General features: G+C 52.6%; 1 protein-coding gene across 1 annotated transcript; it reads right to left on the bottom strand.

The window, feature by feature from the left end:
• Positions 1–2,443: 2,443 nt before the first annotated feature.
• Positions 2,444–10,603, bottom strand: DUSP7 (dual specificity phosphatase 7). Its single transcript, XM_086618867.1, has 3 exons — positions 10,192–10,603; positions 7,367–7,795; positions 2,444–4,777 (listed from the first exon to the last, which is right to left on the bottom strand). The coding sequence occupies exons 1-3, from the start codon at positions 10,601–10,603 to the stop codon at positions 4,470–4,472; spliced, it is 1,149 nt and encodes a 382-aa protein (XP_086474993.1). The 3' UTR covers positions 2,444–4,469.
• Positions 10,604–12,412: the final 1,809 nt, after the last annotated feature.

The following is a 12,412-nucleotide window of genomic DNA, read 5'->3' as shown; positions in this document are numbered from 1 at the left end:
ACTCTTTGCTCTCCTGTTTTACAAGATGCCAGAGTCAGCCTTGTGCTCACGATATACCTGCTCTCCTTGCCCTTCGAACTCCAGCTGGGGTGAGCAGCCAGGCTCTGCCAGGCAGCACGGACAGAGGCAGGATGGGATGTGCTGTGCAGCGGGCTGCTGGAAGTGTTTAAAATTAGCTACCTGGGCTTCCTGGTGCAGAACTGCAGAAGTTTAGCTCTATCCATGTCAGAGCTTTGCGCTTTTGCCATGACTTGAAATGGAGGAAGAAACTTTTTGAAAGCACCTAGGACTGACCTGTGGTCCCTCTAACTATTCAAATCAGAGAGGTAAGATAAAGTCATCCACAGGGGGCGGGTGGGGGGGGTGGGAAAAGAAGATAAACTCTCACCTGTATTGCCGGAGGGCTTGTGGCACCACAAGTGAAAACCCAAGGAGAGCAGATCTCTGCCCAAGCAGATTACCTGGTTTTGTAGAGCAGAGCACCACAGAGCATCTTACAAGCGGCTTGTCTGGAATTAATGGGTTAACCGAGGAGCTTCTCCCTGCTGTGTGTGGGAAGCAGTATCTCCTTGCCAAATTCCACCAATCTGAACATAACCAGCTTTCTCACTCAGCCCATGCTCCTACGCTCAGCTAGTGCTCGTGCCCGCCTCTGCAAGGGAGTATAGACAGACCCCACGCTCTCTTTTCTTTCTGCAACTTATTTCTCCAGCGTTGCCCCTTTCCTGATGTCAGCTCTTGTCTGCTCACTAAATTACAGGACATCAGGTCTCCAAGGAAACCTCTCCGAGCCGAGAAGCACGGTGCAAGACATTTGTAAAACACTGATGGCTGAGGACCAGCCAGGCTGCTCTCTGCTGTCGGGGCCAGGAAGCTTGGAAAAGGCTCCTTTGGGTCCTGGAGGAAAGAGCACTTGCAGGTGGCAGAACAGTTTTCAGACAAGCTATCTCCTTGTTTTGGCAATGGGAGCTCCTGAGTGCAGCAGCGGTGGGACACTCACAACAGACTTGCATCTCCCAGGACCAGGTACCCCGAGGGAGCTGCCTCCACACCAGGCTCTTCCACCGAAGCTGTTGCAGTAGCAGCTGTGCTGTTCCAGCCAGCCACAACTCAGCTACCACGCAAACGTGCTTGCAGAGCTAACTGCTAATATCCTGTTCCACACCTTAGCAGAAAAACGTAAGAGGAAATTAGATGGAAGCAAATATAGCCGTACACCTGACAAGCTGTTCTGCACTTCTTCAGTGCGCAGCCAGCCTCCAGCACGGTTTCATATCTTCCTCAAGAGCTAGTCTGCCATGTAATTACAGGGGAAAACCTAAAGGTCGTCTTTTCCCTGTGTACCAGGTAGATTTTCATTTGTCGGGTCACAAACAGGCCTCTAAATCAATATATAGATTCCCATCATGCAGTCAAGGAGTAAACAAAAAAATTCTCACATACACACACGTTTCCTTGGCTCCTGCTTCAGCCTCGACTACCTCCCCTGCTCTACGACGGACTCTGCACCCATCAGCCCAAGCTCCTTCTGGAATAAAACTAGCTGTCTTTGGTGCTCAGGCCCTAGGATTAGAAGAACAAAACACACACACGCACTCACTTTGAGGAGTTGAACAATTGATTAGACAGTCATTTAATTTCTTGCCATTTAGGTTAAAACAAGGAATGCTGGGGCAGGGAGGGGAATCCCACTCCTGCTCAATCCTGCCCAGCTACAAGCAGAGGTGTGGGCAGCCGCAGCTCCCTTAGCTGGGCTGCACTACACGCTTGGAGCCACGTTTCACCCTGAAGCATCCTCATCGGCCCCTCCAGGATTCCCACAAACCAGTTGCACCCACGTCTGGAAAGCACAGGGGGACAGCACAGCCCATGCGAGACACTGGGGCTGGAGGCTTGGCCTTCGCACTCCAGGATGCAGGAGAGGGCTCCTGCTCTCCAGGAGACCCAGAAGAAGTCATCGGGTGGCTGCCCACGAGGCCACAACTTCTTGCTTTCCTACCAAAATAAAGTCTGCTATCACAACAGTTGTGGGCAAGGCCTTGCCATGCCTTCATAGCCACGCTTAAGCAGCGAACAAAAGCATCTTTAGTTTATCTGTTTATTTTTGGCGCAGAGGAATGGCTGGGGTCAAAGCCAGTCCCATTCTCAAGCTGTTCTTTGTTCTCGCGTTTATCCAATACCCCATATCCCTCTCCTCACCCTCCCACCTCCCCTTCTCCATTTTACCACAGGTCTTAAAAATTAAGCTGTGCATGAAACCAAACACCAGACTTGAACAGTGCCCAGCAATGCTCTTCATGGTCACAGAAGAATACTAATCGACCATAAAAAAACGGATAAGAGCAGCGTGCCCTTATATGGGCAGAGGCTAGACAAGCATCTGACACAAACATCATTTTTAAAGAAAAAATAATATTTATTTGCAATATAAACAAAGTCCCAATATTGGATCAGTATATATAGGGTCACTATTTTTCCTTCATAACTCAGAAAGCAGAACCATTCCTCACTAACAAGCTCTCATTTGTACTAAATCAGAAGATGCATCTTTTCTTTTTTCCTTTAGAGAAGAAAGACCACTAACAGCACAAGAAGCCTTTACAAACCAGCTTAGCTGTAATGCAATACATATGCACTGTCAAAAAAAATCCCTGAAAAAATAAATTCCTCCATGAGGTAAGATGCAATTAGGATATTCTCAATTTTCTCACTCGCAACCGTACTTACGCCCATTCTCCCTTCCAATGACCCACGATTCCAACATTGTTGCAAACAAAACCCAACGAACAAACAAACAAAAAACAACCAGAAAACAAGAAAGAGAAGCTCATTCCAACATTCTGGTAACATCTTTAACAAAAAGAACGGTTTCAGGATGTGACAACGTCAAACATTCCTCCAGATGGAGATTTTTTTTTAATTTTTTTTCTTTTTCTTGAAAAAAGTACAAAAAACTGGATATTTAGAAAAAATCCGTGGCTTTTTTTTTTTTTTTTTTTTCAGTTACATGAGAGTTAAAGTGGAAGGGAGGGGGGAGAAAGGAGGGACTACATTGCAGCCAATAAAGAAATCTCCAAATCCGTTCTGCCCTCCTCCCAGAAATTATTACCACTTCCTCCCCTCCCAGCTTGGTATAAGGTGTTTGCCAAACACTAGCCAGAAATATAAACAAGTCTTCTCAGAATAGAAGGCACGGCATAAAGTTATTCGAAAGAGGAAGAAAAAAAATCAGAACCTCTGTTGAAAGCTCCAATCATCTCATAATTTGCCAGTTAATATATATATTCATATATATAAAAAAATTCTGTTACAACACTCTTCTCATTTCCACATCTCTTCACTCCCCTCACACGCTCCATGCGTGACGATTCAGTCCCGTCCCGCTACGCAATCCTTGCTCTGCTCCAGGCGCTCGCCGTGATCCCCCCTCCGCCCCGCGCACGTGGGAAAGCATCGAGTGTGCACGAGAAATGCCAACATCACAACTACCTTCTGGACTCAGGAAGCTGGAATGGTTTTGGGCCAGCTGGATGACGTTAAGTCAGTCAACAGGCAGCAGAGAACGAAGCTGGGCTCAGACGTGCTTCTACCAACTCTGGAGGCTACAAGAGTTTTACCTCTGGCAATAGCGAACAGTGTTTTTGGCAGGGGTGGCATTAAAAAAAAAAAGCTTGCGGCTTAGTCACCTTGGCTGAATCAGTGCAGAGTTTGTGATTGTGAGTGCAGGAGTGGTGAAGGGGTTGCGTTTAAGCCCAACTGGCCTTCACACATAACAAAGCTTCCTACCAGATGCTAACAACAACAGCAGCAGCATGTATCTCTCTGGAGTACCCAGTAATATGCCAGGACATACCAAGGCTTCACAAAGTGTGCAAAATGCATTTGGTCAATATAAACATTTGATTAAAAAAAAAATAAATGATCAAACAAGAAACAGAATAAAATACTGGTTTTGCAACCTCGTCTGTACAAACAGTCAGGAACTTACACATTTAAAAAGAGTTTGAACCCAAAGCTCGATAAGATCTACCTTTTCTTTTTTTTAAAATCAAAAAAGTAAACTTGGGTTTTAAAACAGTCTTGGCCCAACACCTTTTGTTCAAGGTTTCCAAGTGCATAAATCTCCTCATTTTCCACAGCAAGCTAACCCCTGGTAGCTCTTCACACGTGTGCGTGTTCTGACAGTCCCAATGCACCCAGGAAAGCGGTTATTGCCGGTAACAGCTGTGTTCAAAACACTGTAACATCGCCCGTATTAAGTAACCCCTTGTAAAAAGACTACCTCTTCAAACCACTTTGATCAGGACACTAATGAACGGCATTAGCCTTCTTAAAGCAGCGATCAGGCACCTCTGCCCAGAGAAGCTAGTCCTTCCAGAGCTGCCTGGCAAGACAGATACTTTTGTAAGAGTTGAAATGCTCAAGAGAAGCGATTCGATGCTCGAGTTCCCGACCAGGTGCCATCCCCTTCATGTGGACTCCAGAGTGTTCAGCTGAAAGAGGTTGTGGTTGGTGGGGGTGGTGAAGTAGAGCTGTTCGCTGGGTGAGCGGTTGTCGCAAGGGCTGTTGAGTCCCAGAGTCCTCTCAAAGTCCAGGAGTTGGCCCATGAAGTTAAAGTTTGGGGAAATGTTGGATTTTTTCCTTTTCACAAAGTCATAGGCATCGTTCAGGGACAAGTTGAGTTTTTGCATCAAGTAGGCGACAGTGACTGTTACGGACCGGCTGATGCCAGCGAGGCAGTGAACAAGGATCCCACACTTCTTGGAACGGGCCTCATCTGAAACAAGACAAGGGGAAGGGGGAGTCTATTATTCTGCACCAAAAACGCGTGGCTTTGGAGCAGGGCCAGGTGGCAGCTGCAAGCTCCCAGGACCAGGACGACTGCCAGAACTGGATCCCCTGCTCCTAGTGACACCATCTCACATCCCTTTGACACCCAACATCTCTCCCCAAAGGGCTCCCGAGAGATTCCCACTGCACAGCAAAGCTGCATGTTCCCATTCCACACAGCGGGGCCAAGCGTCCCACACACTTGAGAAGTATTAACCAAGACTGGCAACACATCCCTTGCCTAGGGAGCATCGGTACCCTCTATTAAAACAGAGAAATGGAGTAATCCACGGAAGGCAGGTGTTACTGGAGACAACAGCTCCAGGGAGATGCTGTTGGTCAGACACAGCATACCCACCTCAACACCAACTAACCAGGGAAGGCTGCGCACTCGATGCGAGGCTACAGCCCAGCACCACACAAGCTCTTCTCTTCTGCTGTTCTTGTCCTCCTTCCACTAGAAAGTTATGTGCATGTAGTCGAAGCCAATTTAAGCAGAGTCTGAAGTGCAGGAACTTCCCTTATTGTGAAATCGTTCTTTAGGATCGACAGAAATGCACTTCACTACAAACAAACGCTTGTGTTGGAGGAGACTCTCAGGATGAATGGTAGCGGGGAGCAGGAATGCAGGCTGGACCGAAAAATGGCGAGAGAACAGCGACGAAATTTCCCCTCCCTTGCCACCGATTGAAAAGCACACACACACTCATTGTCTCTCGCACAGCCGGAACAGCGTGATCCCTTTATGAATTGACATCTTAGTGCTGAAAGAGGGACACGCCGCTGAGAGCACTGAATGCACGCAAGTACCCAGCTCTGCTTACTTCTGGGCAGCCCTGTTTGAAGTCAGTCATTTGACTGAGAGCTTGGTGGGGAGGGAGAAGGTGGCAGGAGAAAGAGGATCCTCAGGCAAAGCTGGAGGTAAGAGACACTCCAGCACCACGAGCATGGGGAAGGGCAAAGAAGATGCAGGCAAAACAAAAATCCAGAGCCAAGCCACGACTTTCTTCCCCAGCCTCCAAAACCAGGCAAGAATTTCCAGTACAGCACACAATCACCCCTCAGCATACCCAGCCCTCCCTCCAGTCTCTCCCCGTTCAACATTTTTGTGAGACATTTTTGCCTTTCATCTGACCTGCGCCACATTTCTTGGTGTTTGGGTTTAGAGTGAGGTAATCCTCCATTTCCTGTCATTAACTGGAAAGCACAAGTGCGGTCGGTGTTCACAGAGACATCGGCTGACTGGAGCAGACAGATCCACAACGCCACATGCCAGCAGGGATCCTGTACCTCAAGCCCTGACGTTTAATACCACGCTCCGCGAAGGAAAGCGCAGACGGGACATCAGACAGGTCCCTGCTGCCACACTGAAGCAGACGCTTCTGACCACAATCGCGTTACTACAGGACAGAAGCTGGGAGCAAAGGGGAGCGCATGGGAACCAGGGCTTCCGACAGCTGAAAAGCAGCCAAGGACCAACAGCCGCTCTGCTCCGTGTCAAGCCTTACAGCCCAGCAAGCGAGCGCGTGCAGCAGGGTCCAAAACAAGGGCAACGAAGCAGCATTGAAACAGGCTGCACAGATTTCAGTCTGAAGGTAAAGGTCTCCTCTACCTTTACCTACACCAATGTTTTTAACCAGACACGAAGCCCCACGGTTTTTAATGGTCAACGGTGGTAAACAACTACCTGTGCCATTCACCCCCCCAAATCAGAACTGATTAGGCTAACGACCATCGCCAGCAGACAGCACAGGTCATGCTGGAAGCATACATCCCTATTCAGCATGACAGACACTTCTCTCAGAATAAGAAGCAATTTTCGAAGTCAACACAAGCCTGGGAGAAGAGACTTGCACCCCTCCCCACGACCAGCCAAAGCTGTCTCAGGGGCCATCCGCACAGCAATTTTTCCAGCTGAGCTCGGCAGTGTAATTATAATCACTAACTCATTGTGTTGACACTTACCTTAGGAGAAGTATCCATACAAGGAGTTAGTTATGCTAGAGAGACATACAGCGGGATCACAACTAGACTAGCAAATTCCCTCAGGAAAAGAAAACATTCATACACCGGCCCCCCCGCCCCCCCCCAAGATTTTAACCACACTTGAGGCTAAGAAATCGCTGGCACCAGTCACATTAACGCAACTCCTATCAACACCCGTTCCTCCGAGCAAAGCAGGCAGAGGAGCTCCCCGCCACCTCGGTTCAGCCATTCCACACAAATGCAAATCCCCATACAAGGGCAGGAGACAGCAGGGCCGGGTTCAGCAGGGCCGGTCCTATCACTTGCAGGTAACTCGGCCGAGGTGCTGCAAGAGGGCTGAATTTTGGAAGGGAAGGCCACCCTGAACCCAGCCAGGGTGACAGGCACCAGAAGTGTCACCTCAGCAGCATGACGCTCTGCTGCTAAGCCAGCATGGATGCTGTGCCCTGGAGAGGTGAGGCCAGAGATGAGCAACAGCCCTGGGAAGCGGCTTGGGATGCCACATTCCCGAGTGGTGAGAATGAAAGGAGATGTTCTGCCAGCTACCTACCAATGAAAGCAATGGCCTCAGGAAAGAACTGTGAGAGGTTCTGGCTCCAGTGATCTGAGATGGGGATCTGCTTGTACTTGAACTCTCCGTCGTGCTCAAACATGTTTGGCAGGTTGGGAGTCACATTCAGGATGTACTTAATGCCGTATTTGCCCAGGACGTCCAAGTTGGTTGAATCTTTGGCACAGCCCAGGTACAGGTAAGGTAGGATCTGGACCGGAAAGGCAGGCTGATTGTTAGGGATGGGGCTCCCATCCGACTCCGTGGCACTGCTGGGTTCCCTGTCGGATTCACCATCCGAGCAGTCAGAGCTAATCCGCAGCCCTCCCAGGCCAAGGACCGATGCTGGGGGAGAGTTGCTGGGTGAGGAGCTGTCAAGGTTCGTCTCGCAGTGCTCTGAATATTCGGTCTGAAACTTGTTAAAGCCACCTGGGAAGGGGGAAAGGAGAGAGGGAAGGGGAGAGACAGAGAGAAAAAGATGTTTTATTCTTCAGAATAGGAAATCCTTCTACCTGGACACATGTCCATGTTACCTAGCAAGTCTTTGCTAGCAAAAAGTTGGTATATCTTAAACTTTGCCCCAAGAAAGGCATCTCCCTGGTCCCTCATCTTTCCTGGGCAGACTGCTGCTGAGCAAACAGGTCCTGGGAAACCAAAGAGAGTTTCTAAGGAAGTTCGATACTGCTTGTGATAAATAGGGGCCAAATCTCAATCGCAAAAGAAACAAGTATCCAAAAATAAAATCAATGGCAAGGGACAATCTCGCCTTGTTTAGCTTGTCAGAAACATGGGTCTGGGGCAATCCAGGCAAGAGCTATTATGCCACCTGGACAGAAAAGCGCAGAAGTATCTGCGTCTGAAAGATAAAGCAAGAACAACCACAACCACCAAATACCCAGCCCAGGCACTAAAACCCACTAAAATAATTCGCCTTCAAGCAGGCAAAAAGGCCTTAAGTTTTGCCGAAGAGCGATCTTCACACCTATTTTATCACTACAAACACGTTTCGTGGCAGAGCAGTGTCACGGGTTTGTTCTTCATCCAAACTGCAGCAGGCTGGAGGAGGGATGGGACCGCCTTCATGTCTAAGGGGGGTCCAAGTCTTTTTCTCCAGCTCCTCAGCTCAACAACTTGGGAAGGAAGGCAGAGGCAGGGAAGCAAAAACCCCACCAAACTACCTTTTTTCCAGACAATATTAAACCTGAGCTCAACCATTGGTAGCTGACACTGACAAATGGTTTAATTAGAAAGGCCTCCTGGAAACTTTGTTAGTGGGTTCAGTGGTTGTGGTGGGGTCACTGAGCAGGACAGACAGCTCCTGCCACATCCATTCATGAAAAAGGCTCGTCCTCATCCTCCTCCTCCCCCCTGCACTGCCAGACAGCACCGAGGAGCCATTTTGGAATTTTAATTGGAAACATTTCCCACCGAGGCTCCCGGAAAGAGGCAGAGAAAGGGGCTCAGCTCCTCCCCTGCCCATCGGGGAGAGCTTAGGAGTAACTTCAAAGCTTCTCCTTCCTGCTAGGGATGAGGACAGGGAGGGAAACGGGAAGACAAAGCAAAGGAGCAATGGAGCCCATCAGGAAATCCCAAACCGGGATGGGATGGGAGACCCACCCACCGGCAGGGGCAGGGAGTGGAGGGACTGTGGGGGAAGAAAGTGGGATCGACCCCTGTGCTTGATCCCCCCCCCCCCCGCCCTTCCATGTCACCTTTGAAGGAGGCTTGTGCGGGCAGAGCAGTCCTGAAGGCTGGTCGCCAAATGCCTGCCTGTCCCCCTGCCACCCCAACCCCTTAGCGGGGGCTCCCCCGGCTACCCAAAAAGGGTCTCTCAAGAAGCGGCAGTGTTTTTTGACGAGCTGCAAGTGGCAACTTTCTTCGCCGCTCTCCTCACCCCCCCCCCCGCCAACTCCTCGGCTCTCCGGTTATTTCTGCCTCAAAGCCGCCACCCAGCGACCGCACCGGGCGGACCGGGAGGACGGGAAGGGTCCCAGCAGCCCCGCTCTGGGCTCTGCTCTGCCCGCTGCGGAGGCCTGCTGGGATCTTTCAAAATGGCAAAAAAAACCTCAACCTCAAACCCTCAAAAAACAAAACGGAAAAACCCTAAATCACCCTCAACCCTCAGGAAAGGGCATGTGCGGGGCTCGGCTCCCCCGCAGCGAGGAGGGCTCCCCGCTCCTCCATCGCCCTGCCCCGGGGGAGCAGCCGGGCTGCCCGCTACCAGCCCCGCCGGCATTCCCAGGGAAAGAGAGAGAAAAAAGCAAGCCCTGGCTTTTCGGAGATGGAGGGGAGAAAAAAAAAAAAAGAAAAAAAAAAGGAGGAGGGCTCTTCTGCCCCCCCAAAACCTGGCCATCCCTTCCAGAGGGGCTAGAGGGGAGCCCGACGCCAGGAGCCCCCGAAAGGCTCCGTGGAGCAGAGGCGAGGGGCGGCAGCGGTGCCCAGCCGGGGTCGGCTTGGGACAGGGCAGCGCTGGAGGGGCCGGCCCGGCGGCGGGGTTGGGGGGCTCCTTCCCGTCGCTGCCGGGGAGGCGACGCAGGAAGAAGCGGGGCGCTCCCGGCCGCTTCCAGCCTGCGACCATTTTGTGCGGTGGATTGACGCGGGATGCAGAGGAGCAAAAAATAAGTAAATATATATATAAAAAATATATAAATCAGGCAGAGGGAGGTGGGGTGAGGAAGCAAAACAACCCAGCCACCTCCGGCCGGCCAGGGGATGGGCGCCCAGCGATGCAGGCGGCCGGCCGGGGGCTGCGGGGGAAGACGGAGAAGGGCTGCGGGAGCAGGACGGGGCTGGAGGAAGGGCGGGGGGGAGTGGGGGCACCTCACCTTTCAGGTAATAGGCTTTGCAGCCGTCATCGCGCAGCTTCTGGAGCAGGAGCCCCAGGACGGAGGTGGCGGCGCCGCCGTCCTGCCAGTCGGCAGTGGCCTCGTCGTAGAGCAGCACGGTGTCGGCCTTGCAGCGCTTGACGAAGCGCTCCTTGTCCTCGTGGTTGGGGATGATGGAGCGGATGGGCAGGTTGCCCTTCTTGAGGCGGCGGAGCATGAGCCCGGGGATGGCCAGGTTGATGGCCGTCTCGATGTGCGAGCTCTCGAAGAGCTCGTGGGGGCGGCAGTCGAGCAGCAGCAGCGAGCGGCCGCCGCCCGACTCCAGCTCCTCCTGCAGCCACTCCGCGCTCTTGCACGGCATCGCCGCAGCCATGGGCGCCCGCGGGGAGCTCCCCCAGACCTGCGTTTTCATGGGGCTCGGCAGCGGCGGCCGCCAGCGCCCGGCCCACCGGCCACCCACGCGGCGGCCAGACGCGGCCCCGCTCCCCTGCTCCCGGACCGGAGCGGGCTTGCGCTCTGCCGGACGCGGCTCCGCTCCGCACGGCCGTGGGTGCGCGCTGGCTGCGGCCCGGAGCGCGGCGGCCCCCGCTCTGCCCTACGCGATGCGCCCCATCCCGGCGGCCTCAATTAAAGCGGGGCTTCGCCGGCGGCTCGGCGTGTCATGCCTCGGGAGGCGGGGCGGGCAGCGGGGCCGGCCGAGCGGCGGCACGCCCCGCCCGGCGCGGCGCGGCGCGGAGCGGCGCGGAGCGGATCGGCGCGGCACCGCGCGCACGCACCGGGCGCCGCGGCACCGCGCCGACGCCCCGCCCACCGCCGCGCGTCACCGCCGTCCGCCGCGCCCCCCTCCCCAGCGCCAATGAGGCGCGGCGGGGGAAAGCCGGCGAGCCCAATATGGGCAGGGGGCGGGGCCCCCCGCGCCGGGGGCGGGGCGCGGGAAGGCGCGCGCGGGGGCCCGCGGGCCGCGGCCCACGCTGGCGGGAGCCCGCGCCGCTGCGGGGCAAAGCCAGCCCGATTCGGCGGGCCGGGGCGCCGCCCCCTCCCCTCCGGCAGTTTTCAGCCAAAAGTTTACGAAAAAGTTAATGGAAGTGACAGAGTCCACAGGCCGGCGGCCGCGGGGGCCTGCGTGGGTTTGAGTGGGTCACACGCAGCCCTGCCTCGGTCTGTGACAGCAACGCACGGTTCCAAAATAATATTGGCTGAGGCTCATTGAGCCTCCGGATTCCCTTTCGTTCTCAGAGTGAGCCTCAAAATAGATTATTTTATCTGTGCATCCTCGTTTATTTTTAGAGTATCTTCCCTATTGGTATCCACTACTATAAATACAAACCTTTTGTGCTACAATACTGAAATTTCAAAACAGGAATGAAACTGGAGGCATCCTTCTGGTTTCCTTCCATCTTTTATGTGCCTGTTGATGTGAATCAGTCCTCCAGTACTGGAAGTTTTCCATGCCTCACTGATCTTTCTCTTTTTAATAAGTAGGATGAGATTAAAACTATGGTTTTGTGTGAGCTGCTTCTCTTGCAGTCTGGTTTCACCATGCAGGCAGTCAAACATTGATGGGTTGCCCAATCTCCATCCTTGTTGGTTTTCAAGATTCGACTCAGCACAGCCTCAAGTAACCTGGTCTGACCTCAGGGCTGACCCAGCTTTAAGCAGGAGGTTTGACTAGAGCCCTCCTGTGGGCTCTTCCCACCTGGCTTATTCTCCAAGCCTATGATCTCCAAATTCTCATGGGCACCAGTGGGATGGGGAACAGCTCCTACTCCCCGATCTGGGACAGATGAGCTGTTCCTTTTTTGCCCTAACTTCTGTTCTCTTTAGCCTCTTACTATAAATTTTCTCAGAAAACACTGTTACACAGGGAAGCACCAGGGTCTGTCTCACCACCAGATTCCCAGGCTCAGTGACCTGACTAGGTCTCGGCAGGGTTTTTTCCCAGCTGGCTGAATTTCAAGACCTGGGCTGTATCTTTTGTAACAGGAAAGATATTGTTCTTTAAAACACACACCCCCCAGACAAACAAACACGTGTGCACACACACACACACAGAGTTTTGGTTGTAATACTGTTTAAAACTGTGCTATTTAAATGACATTGTCTCAGGGCAAAAATTACAAATTGGATTGCATTTGAGGATACTTTTCATCCAGTCGACATCTGCTTTTCTCAAAGCCAAGATCTACTGCTCAAACCATAACAGAGCCACTGTCTCCCCAGT

Source organism: Tauraco erythrolophus, chromosome 12 (genome assembly GCF_009769465.1).
Source record: "Tauraco erythrolophus isolate bTauEry1 chromosome 12, bTauEry1.pri, whole genome shotgun sequence".
Lineage (NCBI taxonomy): Eukaryota > Metazoa > Chordata > Aves > Musophagiformes > Musophagidae > Tauraco > Tauraco erythrolophus.
The sequence above is the reverse complement of the archived record's forward strand: the minus strand, read 5'-3'. Positions and strand labels throughout refer to the sequence as shown.